The 20820-nt window shown below is 41.1% G+C and overlaps 1 protein-coding gene across 3 annotated transcripts in view; it reads left to right on the top strand.

Annotated features, from left to right (window-relative positions):
* Window positions 1–9921: 9921 nt before the first annotated feature.
* The window catches only part of atp6v0b (ATPase H+ transporting V0 subunit b), a 40098-nt gene continuing 29199 nt past the window's right edge, over window positions 9922–20820 (top strand). For 2 of the 3 annotated variants that reach the window (XR_011357880.1, XR_011357881.1), the window contains exons 1-2: window positions 9922–10264; window positions 16357–16405. Coding sequence is in view for 1 of the 3 variants with exons in the window: in XM_069938863.1 (XP_069794964.1) it covers window positions 10198–10264; window positions 16357–16405 (116 nt within the window). In the remaining 2 variants the exon portion in view is untranslated. The remainder of the gene's footprint in view (window positions 10265–16356; window positions 16406–20820) is intronic. The other variant, XM_069938863.1, reaches the window with a different exon arrangement.

Genomic DNA, 20820 nt, shown 5'->3' with positions numbered 1-20820 from the left:
AAAAATTATTAAGCATACCAGCTTCAGAACCTTCTGCAAGCCCACGATATGCAAGTTCTGACATCTACTTTGTCTATCCAAATCAATAATTCTCACCATTAATTTATTATTATCTTCCAGGTGACAAACCTGTAGTGCGCGTCGAAAGAACCAAAGACTTGTTGATCCAAACCAAGGCTTTTATTAACTAAAAGACTGGAGCATATCACAAGTAGGTTGACCAGTCCAGAATGACCTGGTCTGGCTAGGACCAATCCTTTAAGACCTGCCAGTAGGCGTGGCTACGCTCTCAGCAAATCACAGTCATCCTACACTACCATCTGTACATATGCACATTGGTGTTAGAATCTGTACTATCACAAAACCTGGTCACTCAAATCCTGTAAAGTAGATTCTACCACAGCCAGACACTCATTTGAGAGCATAAAATATGAAATTCAACACCTTTGAAAGTTTATAAAGGTAAACGGGAAAAATAATACTGAAAGTACAGAGCTGTGATAAAGATGACTACTCCATATCCCACCCAACTGGAAGTCCTTCTTCCTTTTAACTCGCTCCCCCATCTGTTTTGTCAATCATTGTTCCCTTTTCCTACCATCTTTTCCTTCTCAGTTTGACAAACCTATCCAGAACCACACATAAGTGGTCCCTAAACATCCTCCATATTACCTCTGTGGTTTCTCCTGAGAACATCTGTTCCCAAATTACGCACCCTAGTTCCTGGCTCATCCCATTGTAATTAACCCATCTCTTTCCCATTTTGTCTGCTTTTATTTCTGCCCATGGCTATGCTACAATGTCACCTTAACAGATTTATTACTCAGTACTAGATCCAGTAGAGTCTCTCCTCTAGTTGGTCGGTTCACATATTGTATCAGGAATCCTTGGACACATCTGACAAATTCTGTCCCATCTATCCCTCTTGTAGTAAGGATGTGTCAGTCAATATTTGGGTGGCAAGTTTGGCAAGAAAGGGAGAGATACAAACAAGAGGACATGAGCTGGGGGCAAACTTTTAGAGGAAACATGAGGGGGGACTTCTTTACTCAGAGTGGTGGATGTGTGGAATGAGCTTCCAGATGAAGTTGTGGAGGCAGGCTCGATAATAGCATTTAAGGGGAAGTTGGCCATGCATATGGATGGGAAAGGAATGAAGGGTTACAAGTTGAGTGTAGATCATTGGGATTAGGTGGGAGAAAGTGTTTGGTGTGGACTAGAAGGGCCAAGTTGGCCTGTTTCCATGCTGTAATTGTTATATGGTTATAGGGGCAACATGATTATTGAAGTGGTTTGTGCAATGCTGTTACACAGCCAGCGATTGGGACTGGGTTTTGAAACCTGCACTGTCTGTAAAGAGTTTGTACGTTCACCCTGTGTCTGCTTGGGTTTTCCCTGGAGGCTCTCATTTCCTCCCACTGCTCAAAATGTACTGAGGGTGTTAATTGAGTGTAAATTGGGCCACACAGACTCGTGGGCAGAAATGGCTTGTTGACGTGCTTTACGTCTAAAATAAAAGTTGAAGTTTCTCATAACAACAACCCCGTTATTTCTTCTCCATTCCAAAATCTGCCTACTAACCTGTTACTCCGTAAATTGAGGGCAATTTTGGGGCCAATAAGCTAGTTCAACTACATTGATTGCTCCCTTCCTATTTCTGACTTTATCCCACACTGACTCAGTTGACACTCCCTTCATAGTGTCCTCCCTTTCTGCAACTGTGATACTAACCCTAACCAATAATCCGACATCCCCCCTCTTTTACCCCTCCCATCCTATCCCTTTTAAAACATATAAACCCCCTGTGCCTCCATCAGCCAATCCTGTCCTTGCACCGGCCATGTCTCTGTCATGGCCACAACACTTCACAGATTCATTCACGTCACCCATAAGCTATTGTGAGAGTGGCACCAGGGCAGGATGAGTAATGCTCACTTTCAAGAGATGAACCAATTTTTTTTTGTATGTGAAACCTCATTATTGGGCTCTTCATGTTCCATTTAGAATATCACTTAATATGTTTATTTTGTTTAGACTTCATGTTCCCCTTCAGAAACCATGTTGATTAGTGTTTACTATTAGATTAACATAACAGCAATCTTCAAGTTTACTCTCATAACTTCTTATTTTCCATTAATTGTAAGTAAATTTGAAGGTTCTGCAGGTATTTTTTTTGTTAACTTTCTTTGACTCAGAGCACTGTAGTAACTATTCTTTAATCAATTACAGGTAGTATCATTCAATTATCCAATGGTTCCTCAAACTTCATTTCTCATGATATTTGTACCTGGAATCTTTGAATTAGTTGTGATCAATTCTATCCATTGCTGTGGATTTATTTGTTAGATACCCTTTTAGCACTCCCCCTCCACTGATGTTTTCCTCACATTTTACCTTAAAGCAATAATACCTTTATAATTTAATGAGATTAGCATGTGACTGCTTGAAAATAAAGTTAGACTTTGTGCTAATCTTCAATCTTTCATTGTCTTATTGGGTTTCTTTGGCATTTGAAGTAATATTTTCTCAATTTACTTGAAATGATGCATAAGTTTCCTTTGTTTCCTCAAGTGCTTAAAACTTGCAAGATGAAGTGTCCTGAACTATAGGACTCATAGCTGTGAGTTGCTATGGTGAATGGAATTTGGTCTTTTTTTTTCCAAAGTGAAAGAATCCCAACATAAATAACTAGTTAATCAAAGACTGGTATCTCATTCACGTGTATATTTATGTCTTTGAAGCTTGGAAGTCCTAGAAGAAATTAATGTTTTTCTAATGAGAGGCCTGAAGCTATGTTGTACAAAACAGAATGATTTAGTAGTGTGCAGACCACTCAAGGTAAATAAGATTCCAGTTGTTACCTCTCATGTTTGAAATAATATTTCCCTTTTTATGAATTCTATAATAGCAAAAGAGAAATTAAACCTGTTTAATTTTAGAGAATTAAACCTTTTTTAAAAGGAAATAATATCTGCATTGCCACCTGCAAATTGGCCCAGGATTGATAAGATTTGGGAGTTAAACGTGGCTCAAAGACTGGTGCGGGAAAAGTGAGTTTGAATTCTTTGGACATTGGCACCAGTATTGGCGAAGGAGGGAGCTGTTCCAATGGTATGGGCTCCTCTTGAACTGTGCTAGGACCAGTATTCTGGTGAATTGGAAAACAAGGGCTGTAGATAGAGCTTTAAACAAAATGGCACTGAGGTGAATTCTATAGTCTGGGAAAGTATGGATAAAGTAAAAGAAAAGGAGTGTATGAGACATGTTGAAGTCTCATAAATTGTTCTGGAGGACTGGACAATTTGCAAACGTCAGACTTTAAGAAGGGAGAAAGATATAAGACAGGAAAGTATAGCCCAGTTAGCAACACATCAGCAGTTGGCAAGATTCTAGAGTCCATTATTGTGGATGAGGTTTCGGGCTACTTGAAAGGACAACATAAAATAAGCCAAATTCAGCATGGTTTCCTTCAGGGGAGATATTGCCTGGCAAATCTGTTAGAGTTCTTTTGAGGAAGAATGTGCAGGACAAAAGAAAGTCGGTGAATGTTGTTTACTTGGATTTTCAGAGGGGCTTTGACAAGGTGCCACACACGAATTTGCCAAACAAGTAAGGAGCCTGTGGTATTACAGGAAAGATAGTAGAATGGATAGAAGATTGGCTGACTGGTAAAAAACAAAGAGTGGGACTAATGGGTGTCTTTTCTTGCTGACTACTGATGATTAGTGGTGTTCCACAGGGTCGCTGTTGGATCCGCTACTTTTCATACTATGAATGAATGATTTAGATGACAGAATTGATAGTTTTGGAGCCAGGTCATGGATGGTATGAAAATAGATGGAGGAGCGGGTTGTGTTGAGGAAGTAGGGAGTCTTCAGAGGGACTTGAATAGGTTAGGAGAATTAGCAGATGAAATACAGCATCGGGAAGTATATGGTCATGCACTTTGGTAGAATGAATAAGAAGATTTCTTTTTTAAATGGGGAGAGAATTCAGAAAGTTGAAGTCCAAAGGGACTAAGAAGTTTGCATAATTCCTTAAAGGCTATCTTGCAGGTTGAGTCGGTTGTAAGAAAGGTAAATGCAATGTGCATGTTCATTTTAAGAGAACTAGAATATAGAACACTAAAGCACAGAAAATAGGCCATTCAACCCTTCTAATCTGTGCTGACCTTCTCCCATTCCATACCCTCCAGACCTCTTCCATCCATGTTCCCAATTTATTCTTAAAACTTAAGATCGAGTCTGCATTCACCACAATGTGGCACACTCCCACCACTCTCTGAGTGAAGAACCTTCCCCTAATGTTCCCCCTAAACCTTTCCCCATCAGCTTAAAACTATGACCTCTTATATTTATCTCCCCCCAATCTAAGTGGAAAAAACATATTCGCTCTGAGCGTGAACTTGCTGGAGTTCAGAAGTATGAGGGGATCTTATGGAAACATTTTGAATATTGAAAAGGCTAGTTAGAGTGGAAGTGGGAAAGTCTAGATACAGTGGTTCTCAACCTTTTCCTTTCCACTCACATACCACTTTAAGTAATCTCTATGCCATCGGTGCTCTGTGATTAGTAAGGATTGCTTAAGGAGGTATGTGAGTGAGAAGGAAAAGTTGAGAATCACTGCTCTAGATCCAATAGTTATTAAAATATTTTTGAGGAAAATTGTCATAGGCTCATTTCCTTTGGAGCTATGAAACTGTGCACATAATAGTCAGTTAGGTACAATTAAAACAGTGGGTTTCAAACATTTTCTTTCCACCCACATACCACCTTTGGCAATCCCTTATTAATAACAGAGCACCTATGGCATAGGGAATACTTAAAGTAGTATGTGAGTGGAAAGAAAAAGGTTGAGAACACTAGTTTAGAATCAGAGGACTTTGAGAACAGATGAGAAGTATTTTCAGTCAAAGGGTTGTGAATCTATGAAATTCATACCCCAGACTGCTGAGGAGACTGACCTTGGGTATATTTAAAGCAGGAATTGATAGGTTCTTAATTAGTAAAGGTGTCAAAAGTTATGGGGAGAAGGTAGGAGAATGGGGTTGAAAAGAAAAATATACCAGCCACAATTTGAATGGTGGAGTCTACTCAAAGGGGCAAATAGCCTAAAGTTGTGGTTTTATTAGTATCACTAATTTGAACATGGTTGGCGTAGCAGTTAATGCAACACCTTTACGGTGCCAGTGATCAGGACTAGACTGGGGTTCGAATCCCGCGCTGTCTGTAAGGAGTTTGTATGTTTTCCCTATGTCTGAGTTGGTTTTCTCTGCGGAACCCAGTTTCCTCCCACAGTTCAAAATGTACTGGGGGTGTAGTTAATTGGGGGTGTGATGGGCCCAGAGGACCCCAAAACCCAGCAGCAATAGAAATTAATCAAGACAAGTGGTTACTTAAACAAAAGCTGCTTTTAATTATCTTTAAGCATAATTAACTCCTTTCTAATTCTAAATGCTCGTGTATGTAATGTGGGCATAAGTTCAGAAAAGTTCTTTGATTCACAATCCAAACTCATTTCTCACTCCTTCAAGTTCACCGGTATCAGGCAATTCTTATACTGTGCACAGAATTTAACATTTATGAATTTCACCAGGCTTTGATGCTTGAAAGGTAAATGGTTACCACTCAGGAAGGATCTTGTCAGTTTTCAGAGAGAGATTTGTTGCTTGTTGGACACCCCCTTCCGATCAGCCACTTCAGTGTCTTGCTGAAGAAACTTGCCCCATCAGGGTTTTCCAGATGATATCCTCCTTCTTTCAGGTCACCAGAGTTCCTCTTCTGTTTCCCTTATTTCAAGTGAAACATTATGCAGCCATCCATCGCCTCTTGTTTGGACCACAAGGCCTTTGAACAGGCTGAACTAAGAACTCACAACCTGTCTTCAAAATAGAGTTTTTCGACAATCTTGCCAGCTTGTCATGTTCCAGTCCCAGCTGCTGTAGAATTGTAGAACTCAATTCTCTCTCTCCCTCCCTGAGAAAAATGCATGAACTTCATTCAGACAGACTGTAGCACCAGATCTAATCTTCGATTCCATTCATCCGTTTCTTTCCAAAACAATAATCCATTACTCCACAGCATGTCCAATTAACACCTACTTGTGAAGTCTTGATAGGCATTCTTCAAAGTTTTTGCAAAGGCACCCAGCCTGGACTATCTGGCTTGAGCAGAGCTCTGGCACTTAAAATGAGATCTGATTTGAAGTGTTTTGTATCTGTGTCTCTTCTTTCTTTCTCTTCTTTGGCTTGGCTTCGCGGACGAAGATTTATGGAGGGGGTAAAAAGTCCACGTCAGCTGCAGGCTCGTTTGTGGCTGACCAGTCCGATGCGGGACAGGCAGACACGATTGCAGCGGTTGCAAGGGAAAATTGGTTGGTTGGGGTTGGGTGTTGGGTTTTTCCTCCTTTGCCTTTTGTCAGTGAGGTAGGCTCTGCGGTCTTCTTCAAAGGAGGCTGCTGCCCGCCAAACTGTGAGGCGCCAAGATGCACGGTTTGAGGCGTTATCAGCCCACTGGCGGTGGTCAATGTGGCAGGCACCAAGAGATTTCTGTGTGTGACCAAACTAAAAACCCCACATTCTATCTTCCAAAAACATAATATAAAATATAACATAATCTGTCACAGGTAAATTGGGTGATACGATTTGTGGGCTGAAATGTTACTGTGCTGTATGTCTGAATAAATAAATAAAACACTCCCTATTATTCAGGGACAAAGCCACAAGAGGGAGCAATTCCAAACAATGTAAAAATGCTAAGAGAGATTGCATGAGATGCAGAAGAATTGTGTTTCAATTAATCAAATTCAGGATTTAGGGAAAAATTCAGTATGTGTTTCTCTCATCCTTTGAGATAACAATGGATCTGGAAAAAGGAAATGGACAGGAATCAGAGAGTAATACTTAACCAAGAGACCTTTGCATTAACATGTAAAGCCATCAATCAATTTTATGGTGTGAGACACATGATTTTGAGGTTTTGGAAAGAAGGATATTGAGTTAGAGCATATGCACTTGTTAACAAGCCCTTTGGCCCAGAGAGGCCATACCAAACATCTGTATATTTTATCCTGTGTTCATTCCAGTATTTTTTAACTTCAAAGTTCAAATTTATTGTCAGAGTACATACATGACATCACATATACACTTGATCCACACATTTTGATCAATCCTCTGGCAAATGCTACCAATCACCTACTTGAGGGGAAATTAACCTAGCAACAATCTGCATGCCTTTGGGATGCGAAGGTTTCAGAGAAGGTGCAAACTGTACAGAAAGCACTGGTTGTCAGGATCAGACCCATATCACTGCAGATATGATGCAATGGTTGTATTAGTGGGGTTATTGAGATACATTTTTTAGCAGGTAATGTTTTGTGTAATGTCAACAAAGAAACTACAATATATTCAGTTTTTAACAAAAGAATCTAAGACATTTGGGGGTCAAGAGCAAAAGCAGCACACCTCCCTAATCACCATTTAGGGCCCAAAACAGTCCTTCCAAGTGAAGCAACATCTCCCTTGTGAATCTGGAGGGGGGTCATCTATTGCAAATAGTGCTCCCATTGTTGTCCCTTCTACATCGGAGAGACTGGATACAGACTGGGAGATTGCTTTGTTGACCACCTCAGCTGTGTCTGTCGCAATATATGGATTTTCCAGTGGCCATCCATTTTAACTCCGCATCCCATTCCCTTGCTGACATGTCTGTCCGTAGTCTCATACTCTGCCAGACTGAGGCCATCTGCAGGTTGGAGGAACAACACTTTACATACTGCCTGGACACTCTCCAACTGGATGGCATTGACATCAACTTCTCCGGTTTCTATTGAAACTCCCCTCCCCCATCTTCTTTCCCCTGTCTCCTTTCCTACAGTTTGAGTACTCTTTCTCTTCCCTTTTCCCTTTCTCTCCTTTCACAGAGCCACTTGTAATTCTCATCATTCCCCTTATCATAGCTAATTAACACTTGTTTTCCTGTACTCCTCCCCTTCCTATTCTTCCCCCTTTCTTTCCCTGACTTTTAATTATATTTTTGCACATATTTTAAGGAAGTGCTCAGGCCAGAAGCATCGATAATATATCTTTACCATCTGTAGACACTGCTGGACCGGCTGAGTTTCTCCAGCATTTCTGCAATTTGAGTTACTAGCTCTTGTCTGAAGACCTGATGGATCACTGTTCCTCCCTTGCTCAAAAGTCAAACATCTTTAGTAGGCACAGCTTTTCACCAGTCTGTCCAATGCCCTAAGACCATTCAGGAACACCCTGCCAACCCATCTGTTCATTCAGTAATAATGCTGTTTGATAGCTGTAAGTATTTTGGTTGCATTGTAGTATGTTTCTTGAAAATCTGCAGAGATTATTACTTATTGGGATCTGCAAGAACTATCAACACTGATGTCAGTTTTGGACAGAATCATACTTTTGGCCCAAAGTAGCATACTGGTGAAGGAATAGAGTCATTCAAGTCAGTGAGAAGGATCTTCCCTCAGGGGAAAGTGTATCCAACATTTTCCACCCCTGAGAATTGTGACAACTGTCAGAATTATAGTGTAGAGACCTTGTAAACTGGCCTTATTATATATACTTTTTTTTTTAAATTGGAAAGGAATTTATCAAAATAGAAATAGACTTTCTATTCTGAAGAGAGTTTAGAGTCAACTAAATTGCATTCTGGGCTCTTTTGCTTGTTAGCCTATTGTTTGAGTATCTTTTGAATGTTGAAATTGTACCTTCTGCAGTTTCTGCTGACAGCTTGTTCTAGATATGGACCACTCTTGGAATGGAATGAGTTCCCCTCTAAAATCTCTTCCCAATGACTAAGAATAGTCTACCCTCGGGAAAAAAAGGACCAGGAATTTACTTTATCCACATACCTCATGATTTTGTAACCTTCTACAAGGTAGCAGAGAGACTGAGAGATTCCCTTCCATCTCCTACACTCCTACACTCCAGAGTAGCTCGTTGAATGGTGTAACAACAACTTTGCGCTCAATGTCACCAAGACCAAGGAGATGATTGTAGAGGACGACAGGGGAACACAACCCAGTCCTCATCGAGGGCTCAGTAGTGGAGAGGGTAGAGAAATTCATATTCCTGTGCATCAACATCTCAAAATCTGTTCTGGAGCCTCCATTTATATGCAATCACAAAGAAGGCTTGCCTCCTGCTATACTTTGTGAGGTGTCTGAGGAGATTCGGTATGTCACTGAAAACTCTCATAAACATCTACAGGTGTGCCATGGGGACAGTGATGTAACCATTCTGGCTGGTTGCATCACTGCCTGGTCTGGCAGCGCCCACGCTCAGGACAAGAATAAACTCCAGAGGGTTGTTAACTCAGCCTGCGACATCACCGGCACCAGACTTCACTCCATTGAGGACGTCTACAAGAGGGAGTGTCTTTAAAAAAAAAAGCAGCCTTTGTCCTCAAAGACCTCCACCACCCAGGCCATGCCCTCTTCATGTGCTACCATCAGGAAGGAGGTACAGGAGCCTAAAGACACCCACTCAGTGGCACAAGGACAACTTCTTCCCCGTTGCTGTCAGATTCCTGAATGAACCAAAGCCACTGCCTTACTTTTCATGAGATATTATGTATGTTTGCACTATGACTTGTGCATTACAATAAAATCTGATTCTGATAAAGACCCACCCTCTCCCGACAACTCAAGTCCTCCAGTCGCAGCAATATCCTGGTGAATCTCCTCTGCACTCCCATCCAATTTATTGCTGCCCCTCACTCATGCAGGGGTTTTTTTTAAGCGAGAGTCGAGCGTCAGGCGGGCACGAGCATGGAGCTGCAGCCGCGTCGATTTCATTGGCTGGCAGGCGGCCGTGCTTGCAAGGCCTGCTGGGAAGTGAAGTCCCCTGGTCATCGGGTGGCTGCAGTTCCGGTGTTCATCCGCCAACCTGGGCTGCTGGTCTCCCCATTCTTCGCACTCGGGCGGTTCTCGTTGATCCTGGTGGAAGGGGGGTTTCGGCCCGAGACGCCGACTGCCCACAGCGTTCACTGCTCGCCGTGGCCTTGGTCGCCGACCACGTGACCGACAGGCGAGATCGCCGACCACGTGACCGCCCGGCGAGGTCGCCGGCCACGTGACCGACCGGCGAGGTCGACGACCACGTGACCGCCCGGCTCTGTCGCCGTCCCCGAGCACATCTCAGCGACGGAGGTGGGAGGGCAGTTGCGGAAAATGAACGGCTGTACTCTACTTTACGGCGGCATCACTGCGGCCTTTTGGTCCACCATCCTCGTCGTCGGTAAGGATTTGACCGAAGCGGCGGGCGGGCGGCTCGTGTGGGGCGGCGGGCGGGTTGTGGGGCCTATGCGCGCATCCCTTTGCTGCTGGGAGCACTGACCTTCCCTGCACCGGCTCTTGCATTCCTCGCTGGGGACTCCCGGACCCGGGCCTGCTGACTGCAGTCTGCTGTCTGACATTAAAACGTCGCCAACTGCGTCACGTCGAGGATTTTTAAAATAGATTTTTCCTCCCACCTTCTTTCCAAAAACCCTGGTGGAAAAACATGGGCTGGGATGAAGTGCGGGAATTCACCCAACGATGGGCGACCCTGTTGTCATATGAACCCTCGCGGATATGGGGGTCGCCCATTTGACATGAGGTTTAGGTTTTAATCGCCCGTTATTTAGTGCTGGAGAGAAGGGGACAAGCGCCGGCAGCTCTTTCAATCTTTCGCCCCTTTGAACCCAAGCGAGAATTTCTCAAGGATCTGCCAAAAATAGATGTCCCTCGCCCACTTTTATTTTGCCTGTTCTAATGGCTCCTGCCCAGATTTATCATTTCCTCACATTTTTTTATCTTAACTGTCCTTAAACTTGTTTCTGGAGTCCTCTGTGTGTCTCCCAGTTATTGTAAACTGGCCTTCTAATGTATGACCGTTTCAAACATTTGAAAGGAGTGATTGAAGGGAATTTAAAATCAAACAATGTGGAACAGGCCCTTCGGCCCAACTAAATTAGTATTCTAGGCATGTCCCTTTAGCCTTTATTTGATCCATATCCTTGTAAGATTTTTGTTTGATTATCTTTTGAATGTTGAACCTTCTGCACTTTTTGTTGCCAGCTTGTCCTCTGTGGACCACCGTCAGAGTGGAAAAAGTGCCCCTCAGATCCCTCTCCTCTGACTTAGAATAGTCTACCCTGGGGGGGGGGGGAAAAAAAAGGACTAGGAATTCACGTCATCCATGCCCATCATGATTTTGTAACCTTCTACAAGAAAGCAGACTGGGCGGATTCCCCTCCATCTCCTACTACAATCCAGGGAATAAAGAACCAGCTGATCCAAACTCACTCTCCACCTCAAACTCAGCTGGTGAATCTCCTCTGCACTCCTTCTAACTTTCAAAAACTAACTGACCAGAAGTTCACACAGTGCTCAAATGTGGTCTCACCACTGCCTTGTCTTGGCGGAAAATGGATATCACCCTAAAATCAGCATCCTTATTAAAGCATATAAGGTGGGAAGACTTCACACAGGATTGCAGTAGTGGAAAAAGTTCCTCAAAATGCATCGGGTCAGCAGCTTGAGTATTTTCAGCATTTTCTTTTTATTTTGCATTTAATGGAGTATTTTAATAAGAAACGGCAATATGTCAAGATGAAGTGTAACTTGCAAGTAAGGAAAATCCCAAACACTTGCTGTCCTTATCACTCTTTATGGTAGAAGGTCATAAGTTTGAAAGATGCAGTAAAAGAAGCCTTGGTGAATTATTGCAGAGCATCTTATTGGTGATGCTCATTGTGTCCACATTGAGTTCGTAATGTTTAAGCTGTTTTGGTTGGTGTTGAACTCTGGTTTGTTGGAACTGCTCCCATTCAGAAATTCACAAAATTCAGACTGTCACACTGCATGTGTTGATTTTTGGTTCATGTATTAAACCAAAGCCTTGTTTCTCCTCTCGAAATAAGACATCTGACAGAAAATTATTTTTTTTCTTCTTGCCTGTAAACTGGTCTCCTAAAATAGATGGGAAGGAGTACTGTCTGTTTTGTATTTCAATAAGGTGAAATAACTATCATAATGCCATCTGACCATGGCTCTATATCCCTAAATATCATGAGATAATATTTATTCCTCAACTAACGCTGTAAAATTGATAATTTGGTCTGGACACACTCTAACTAGATGGCATTGACATCAACTTCTCTTCCCCTCTTTCCTCCCAATCTAAAAGTCAAAGAACAGAAATGCCGGAGGAACTCAGCCTGCCTTGCAGCAACCATTGGAGATAAAGATAGATTACTGATGTTTTGGGTCTGAGCCCTTCCTCCAGGTATGAGTGAAAAAAGACAGGCATCTGAATTAAAGGCTGGGGAAAGAATGGGATTGGAAAATGGAAAGGTGAGAATTGATTTTTTTTTCTCTGAAAGGAGAGAGAAGGGGGGAATAAAAGAGGAAAGGAAACAGAAGAAGATGGGGGAAGGGTTCTAATGGAAACTGGAGATGTCTGTCAATGCCATCTGGTTAGAGGTGTTGTTTGTCTGATTTGTGGCTGGTCTCAGGCTGGCAGTGCATGAGATCATGGACAGACATGTCAGCAAGGGAATGGGGCAAGAAATTAAAATGGCTGGCCACTAGGAGATCCACACTATTGTGGCAGACAGAGTTGAGGTGTTCAACAAAGTGATCTCCCAGTCTGAGTTCAGCCTCAAATGTAGAGGAGACCACAATGGGAGAACTAGATGTTTATGACCCCTGTAGATTCACAGGAAGGACTCTTGGCTCCTGATTGATGGTAAGGGAGGAGGTGTGAACATAAGGTGTGAAGCATTTCCTGTGGTCACGGGGTAAGTGCCAAAGGGGCGATTGATGGAGAGGAAGTTGTGGACAAGGGTGTCAGATAGGAAGTGGACCCTGGAAGGAGAAGGGATCTGTGTTTTGTGGCAGGTTGGCATCGTAGGTGGTGAAAATAGCAGAGGAGGATTTGGCAATGATCAAATTGTACCAATGTCAGTTTCACTGTAAAGAATTTTTGGCAACCTCAGAAATTAACAAGTATACTCCCTCATTCATAAGTTTTGTGAATGTCCAGAACTACAGGAATATTGGGGAAACATTCTTTAAAACTCTTATCACAGATTCTCAGGATTAAATTCGAACAGTGCCCTTTTATTGCTTTGTTTGGTTATTCTGTAGAAGAGAGAATTTCCTTGAATTTCACTCAAAAAAAAAATTAGCTGTTATTTCATTGATGGATTGACGAATAATTTTGATAAGATGGAAAGAAAGCATAGCACCAACTGTTATACAATGTTTTGTTTTGCTTGAGTTTGGAGAAAATTATATATAATGTTAAAAGAGCTCAAGGTTGAATTTGACAAGATATGGGGCTCATTCATGGATTATTATAATTTGATTACTTCGGCAGGGGTGCTCTGGGGGTTTTCTATCCAACGTCCGAGAGCCGATACTCAATTCTTTACAATTTATTTGCTGGTGACCATGTTTAGTGGGATAGGTTAGATTAGTATGGGGGTCTTTTTCTTCCTTTTTCTTTTGTTCTGTAATATTTCTCTATCAAATTAATAAAAATATTTTAAAAAGAAAATAAGTACTTTATCTAGAGAGAACCTGAAGGATGGTGTTATTATTATTGGATATCTGAAATATTTGTTTAATGCCTATATTGGTATGTAGAGAAGATGGCATTTCTTAAAATATTTGGGAGCTTTTCATTGTGCTCAGTTGGAGATGATACATGTGTGTTAAGTGCTGTTTCGGAGTAGCTTATAACATTGCATTTTATGCAGAAGTATGCATATTTGTTGAACAAATTGAATAATCTCAAATTACTTGAGATTTTTTTAGTTGCATGCTGTAATTATGCACATAGAATAGAATTCAGAAGTATGTGTACAAACTTGCTATCTGGACTTGGAGGCAAAGGTACAGTAAAAATTTAATCATGTGAAATGTTTTTGTATAAAATTGGAAGTTCTGAGGTTGCAAAATTGTTTTGCTAAATTTGTTGAACTTCTAACCATTCAAAGCTGATTGAACCATTCAATTTTGTAAGCAACTGGCTAACTTCCAAATTTGGTTTATACAAATACTTTTGCTATGCCAGTACATTCGGAGTTTAGAGCCTGGGTGGGACTAGTGGGTGAAAGAGTTTGGTTTTTTTTTTGCAGTGAAGAGCAAAATTGTGTAATCTTTAGTCTCAAAATTGATGTGTTGCAAGTATTACAGTTATCAAAAAGGAAGTAAAGAACTGTGATTTCAAACAAAAGCATTTGATTGTGTTGTCAGTCTGTAATTGCATAAAATTTTGTTTTCTGATGATTGTAGACTAATGCAGTTTTAAAATGGTTAACTATTCTTGTGTGGTTTTTCAATGATTGTTTAAAACATGACTAGAAAATATTTTACACTGAAAATTCCAAACCAGGAATTGAGGAGAGTTATTTGTACTAGACATGTTTCAGGAATATTTTCCATGCAGCTTATTCTATAATGTAGCATTTTAAATTTGTACATTTGTTCACATGTAGCAACTTGCATATTTGAACAGTAAATTTGAAACCAATATATGTAGCTATTGGACATGTTATCTTTGTGCTTTGATTCCTACTGTGAGATTCATTTGCACTTTATTTTTTAAACCACAACGAAGACGCAGTTTGAATTGGAAAGTGCAGTTTCAAACAAAAAGGGTGATTCTGTTGAGTATTTTTGTCCTAAAGATTGAGAAGCTATTTGTGTTCAGAGCCTGATTTTGTTTTTTTTTTATTATTGGGTTAAAATTAAGCAACACAAAATGGCACACGTATTTGGATTTTTCTTGTGGACCTTCCAAAAACAGTGAAGAAACGCTGAAAAAAATTTGTAGGCCACCTTTAGAGAAACATTAAAAATATTAAAATCAAAATGTTAAACTTCAAAAACTTTACTGTAGTCCAGGAAAAAGGTTATGATGGGATAAACACATGAAGGAGGAGTGAGTAACAAGCTTCCATTTTTAGCCTCTACTCATCATATTGGCCAGATATAACTTTATGCTCAATGCATCAGTGCTCATTCCAGACCAACTGACAATAGGCATACCAAGTCTCTATAGAATCTGTTCAATTCTTTGCAGTGTGAATGCTAGCAATCATGAGGCATTTGCATTTGGTTTCCAGCATAATGCCATGCAGCATTGGAGAAGATGTTGATTCTTGCCAGGTTGCTGATATTGCAGCACACAGTATTAGGGAGGGTCAGATTGGAACTCAGCACTCAACAGTGTGCTGTCTATGCAGATTTATTTTGTAAAATACAGATAAATGTGTGTGTATGACAAAGAAGACTGAAGTGCTTCAACAAACCAGTGCTCTGTTGGGTATGTTTAAAAAAAAAATTATGTAATTAATCATCAAGTGTAAAACAAATTTTGAGAGCTGCAAGCATCTTGTGTACAGGTATTAAGAATTCTTTGTCTTTAAACAAGAGGAACATGTTATTTGCAGTAAAGGAAACTGAAAATAAATATTTGGCATAAAAAGAAAGTTCCTTCATTAGGCCTAATTTTTGAAGCTGATCAATTTAGTAGATCAAAATGAAAGCTAGATTGGTGATGGCAGATCCTCCATTTTCAATTTTTCAAGACTCCTTGAATAGCAGAGCAATTCTAACAATGCAAAAACTGGTTGAAAAATTAGGATAAATCTCATAAGGAACCATTTGGGTGCATTGGTGGGAAAATGAACAGAAACTATTGCCAAGGATAAAATGGACTTAAACATGTGATATGCCAACTTGCATGTATTTGATAGAATAACTGTTATTTTATGAAATGAGTGAAGGTGGTAGAGCAGATGTTGTATAAATGGACTGAATGCCCTGAAGTATTTTTATAGTCATACTAGGCTCTTGAACCTCCTGGAGATAGCTCAGATGTTTTTGGTGTAGGTGAGAACTTTAAATTTTTAGGCAATGTATAAATTATATCATTTGTTAAGTGACGTTTGTGTACTGTAGACTGAATCTTCCTAAAACTTTTTTAGAGAAAATGCTCTCTGTTATTCAAGAATTCAACTCTCCGGCGTTGGGATTCATTTTTTTTGCTACATAAAAATGTACAGCTTCACGTTTAGCTGGAAATAAACAGCACTTTAAAAAAAAGAAAAGAAATGATTAGATATTTCATTTCAGTGAGTTACTACTTCAGAGATAAATATGACTAAGGATACTAACAGCCTTGAATCTGCATTGGCACACTTAGAAGTCCTGTGCAAGTGGCAAAGGAGAGCAGATACGGTCTCTTCTATGAATTGCAAACAAAACGCAGTTAGCATGTTAAATAATATTTATTTATAAAATGCTGTTCTGAAATAAATTATTTTTCTATTGCAGGCATTTGTTACACGATATTTGACCTTGGATTTCGCTTTGATATAGGATGGTAGGTAACTTTTATTAACATTCAGTCGGCCCTTTTTAAAAAAAAAAAAATAAATTGATTCCTAAGATAATTGGTACATGGTGATTAAATTGAATACACTCTGGACAATCTAATCAAGTGTGCATCTGTGTAGGTTGCTTATATAATCTAAATGTTGCCATTGCTAAATTGCAAAAAACGTCACTTTCACATATTAGTTGATGGTAACGCAAAAAGGGATTGTATCATGGATTAACAGGATTTTGTTTATTGATTATTAGTTTCATTAGAGGAAGCCCTCACCTCGCACCCTCTATTAGGCAGGGTTGTTGCTGTCATGTGACAGCACTGCCCCCTACCTAGTCAGAGGATACGCCAGCTGCCAATCAAGGTTTGGTTCTGCCCCACACCTTGCTTTTGGATCCATGTAAATTACCTGGACTGCACTCTCCAGTTTGCCTGTATTTGGCCTTGGGGCATTGGCTGTTGTAATTGGATTAACCCTCCCAGCACTGAGCTAATATCTCTGTAAATGACCTGGGCTGCATCCTCCAGCACTATAAAGGTGCCATGTGCTCTTTGTTCTCTCTCCTTGCCAGCTTGAGATGTGGAAGGGTGCTGGAGAAACTGTTGGTAAGATGTGCATTGTGAAAAGGATTGGTGTCCCTTGTAGCATAGAGTTGTGTCTGCACTTGGGCATCATATATATGATGATTGTATGTACCAGTTCATTGTGTGTGTATTTTGTTCCCATGTTATTTTCCCCACGTTAATTATTAATTGTCTGCTGAGTGTGTGTGTTGCATCAATTGCGATTTCACACACTTCCTTCTGTAATTAAAATCCTTCCATACCAAAATTGAGTTCAGAGTTCTTGCCTTTGAGATCTACCAAGCCTGTCTCCTCACTTACAACACCCTCTCATTTGAACTTCACCACACCTAACTTACAAGTGTATCATTTCAGATGTGAAACAAGAAAATTCAAGACCTACACTGGTCATTGCTTCAACAAACATAGATAGAGAAGCTGAAGGGATTCTGCAGGTCAGGCAGCATCCAGAGAGCAAAGACAGTCTCAGATGCAGTTCATAATGAGTATTTCTCATCACTACTTACTGCGGAGGCTAGGGAACTCCAAGAAATAAATAGTTGACCTAAAGAGAATCAACAGAAGAGGTGTTGAAGGGCATAAAACAAGCAGAAGTAGAAGCAAGATGGTTGGTTTCTCCAGCACTTTTGTGTATTGCACTACACCCCAGCATCTGCCGACTTCTTGTCTACCTTCAAAGATAGATAAGTCCCTGGGTTCTGATCTTAGAGCATTATGGGAAGAAATTGCAGGAGTCCTGGCCAAGATATTGGGATCATCATTAGGGCATGGGTGAGATGCCAGAAGACTAGAGGGAGACTAATGTCACTTGGTTTTTAAAAAAAAAAGCTAAGGACAAGCCAGTGAGCTTAATATTCATGATGTAAGTTTTACATTATTTTTAAATTTAGACATGCAGCGTGGTGACAGGCATTTCAACCCATGAATATGTGCCGCCCAATTTACACCCAATTAATCTATGGTATGTTTCGAACAGTGGGAGGAATCCAGAGCAAACCCAGAAAGAAACAGGAAGAATGTACAAACTCCTTACAGACAGCACAGGATTCAAACTCCAGTTCCAATCGCTGGCACTGTAAAGGCATTGCACTAACTGCTACATTAACAATGATGCCCATATTTATTATTGGAGTTATTGGAGGAAATTTTGAGAGAAAGGAAAGACAAGGAATGTGGAAGGATAGTTGGCATAGCTTTGTGAGTGAGAAATTGTCTTAGAAATAGAGTATTTTGAAAAGGTAACCAAGACTATGAATGAGGACAGGGCAATAGACATTGTTTACATGGACTTGCAAGGCCTTTGACTTAGACCCACAATGATAAGCTGGTGTGGAAGATCAGATGGCATGATACTTGGGAATGCAAATGTTTATTTTCATGAAAGTAGTGACTGGTAAATAGGATGTTTAAGAAAGTATTTGGTGAATTTGCCTTCATTGGTCAGAACAAAGAGCCTGTTTCTCTGCTAAACTGTTCTTCAGTCCATGTGTCTATGCTAAATTTTATATCCAAATCAAACTAAAGCTTTCCTTCCACCTGAAGATACAAATATGAAGGGGATGCAGGGATATCTATCCAAAAGCTGAAATGCTGCTATTCTGTGTTCACCATTACTCCTGGTATCATGACCCAGGCACTCAACTTTCTCTCTGTTTATTTAAAAAAAAATTGCCCTCCACATTTCCCTTAAACTTCGCCCCCCCCCCCCCCCCTCCCCCCACCTTCAATGCATGTCCTCCAGAATGATGCTTTCTCCTGGGGGGAAAAGATTGTGATTGTCCACCCTGTCAATGCCTTGCATGAATTTATAAACTTCTATCTGGTACCCCTCAACCTCTTTCTCTAGAGAAATCCATTCCAGTTTGTCCAATCTCTCCCCATCAAACATGTCCTCTAATCCAGGCAACGTTTTGGGAAATTTCTTCTGTACCCTTTACAAAGCCTCCACATCCTTCCTTACTTGCATGTGACACAAGTCGCAATACTGAGATTATAACCCAAGAAGTTCTGCTTTTTAAACTTGCTACCAAATTCCTGGAATTAATTCTGTAGGACCACATTGTCCTTCTAACATGTGTCATTGGTATCAATATTATCCACAACCTTTAGCTGCTCTCTCTCATAACATCTCGTACCCACTCAGAGACATTGAACACACGAGTAAGAATGTCCTGTTTTAACTCTACATTAATGAGACCATGCTTCTGTCAGTTATGGTCACCCAACTATAGGAAAGATAAAGCTAGAAAGAGTACAGGGAAGATTGAGACTGGTGGGCTTCAATTATAAGGAGAGGCAGGATAAACTGGGACTTTTCTCCTCTGAGGCTTAGTGGGACCTGAGAGGTTTATAAAATCATAAAGGGTATAGGTCTGCAGTCTTTTTCCCAGGGTATTGATTTAAGTCTTCAAGCATAGAGAGGGGAAAAATTTAAAAAGGATCTTAAGGAAATCGTGAAACAGCTGGCGCTCAGGCAAATACAACAAAAACATCACCGCGGGAGTTTGAAACAGCCAGTGATCGGGCTATTTAGATTCCATGGGAGTCACAAACAGCAGACGCTCAGCACATTTAAACATTGTGAGTGATTTAAAGGGACTGTGCACGGACCATTTAAGCACCGCGTGGGCTACCAGCAGTGGATCGACGGGCCAGATAAAGAAGACCCAACTATGTGAATGCAAAGGTGGTGGGGGGAGGGGGGGAGGGGGGGTGGGGGTGTGTTACAGGTCAAGCTGAGAAGCCAGGTCCTGAGGCTTCTGCTCCTTACCATCCTTTTGGCCAATGTACAATCCTTGGAGAACAACCTGATGAATTCCAAGACAGATTTCAATATCAGAGAGTCATCAGGGAGAGCTGCATGATGTATTTTATAGAAACATGCCTAAACATGGACATTCCAGCCCAAGGGCTGCACCCTCCACTGACCGGCGTCTGGAAAAACCAGGGGAGGTGATGCTCGTCTCATCAATTCATCATGGTGCACAGACGTGGCAGTCCTGTCCCAATCCTGCTCCCCCAGCCTGGAACCTCTGGTGATCAAGTGGTTTGAATTCTGCACTGTCTGTAAAGAGTCTGCATGTTCTCCCTGTGTCTGCTTGGGTTTTATCCGGGGGCTCTGGTTTCCTCCCACCTTTCAAAACATACTTCTGTGTAGCTTAATGGGGTGTAAATTGGGTAGCACGGACTTGAAGGGCTGAATTGGTCTGTTACATGCTTATACTTAAATTAAAAAAAATTCTACTTGCCAAGGGAGTTCACTGCCTTCATCTTGGTCACATTGTACATTCTGCTCCAGACTAAGGTCAGACTGTAGCATGACCGTACTTTGGCAAATCTACTCACATGGCTGTACTTCTGGTGTACAAGACTGGAGATCATAGCACGAGTGGTGAAGACGGCGAGGTGTGGTCGAGGGAGGCAGAGGAGCATCTGTTGGACTGCTTTGAATCAATCGACTGGAACATATTTAAGAATTCATCCATAGACTTGAATGACTATCTAACAGGTGTTACCAACTTCTTCAAGACCTGTGTGGATGAGTGTGTGCCCATGCACACATGCCTGGTGTTCCAGAAGCCCTGGATGAATCAGAATTTGCAGTGTGCTGAGGGTGAGAACAAGGGCATTTAAGGCAGGGCATCAGGATCTTTACAAGACATCCAGGGTAGGACTTGCAGAAGGCCATCTCAGAAGCAAAGTGTCAATTCCATCTGAAACTAGAGCCAGAGACAGGTACAAGTCAGCTAATGGCAGGGGGTGCAGGCCATTATAGCCCACAAAGCAAGGGTAAACCTATAGATGGCTTTGAGGCTTCATTACCC

Source organism: Narcine bancroftii, chromosome 5 (assembly GCF_036971445.1).
Source record: "Narcine bancroftii isolate sNarBan1 chromosome 5, sNarBan1.hap1, whole genome shotgun sequence".
Classification (NCBI taxonomy): Eukaryota; Metazoa; Chordata; class Chondrichthyes; order Torpediniformes; family Narcinidae; genus Narcine; species Narcine bancroftii.
The sequence above is the reverse complement of the archived record's forward strand: the minus strand, read 5'-3'. Positions and strand labels throughout refer to the sequence as shown.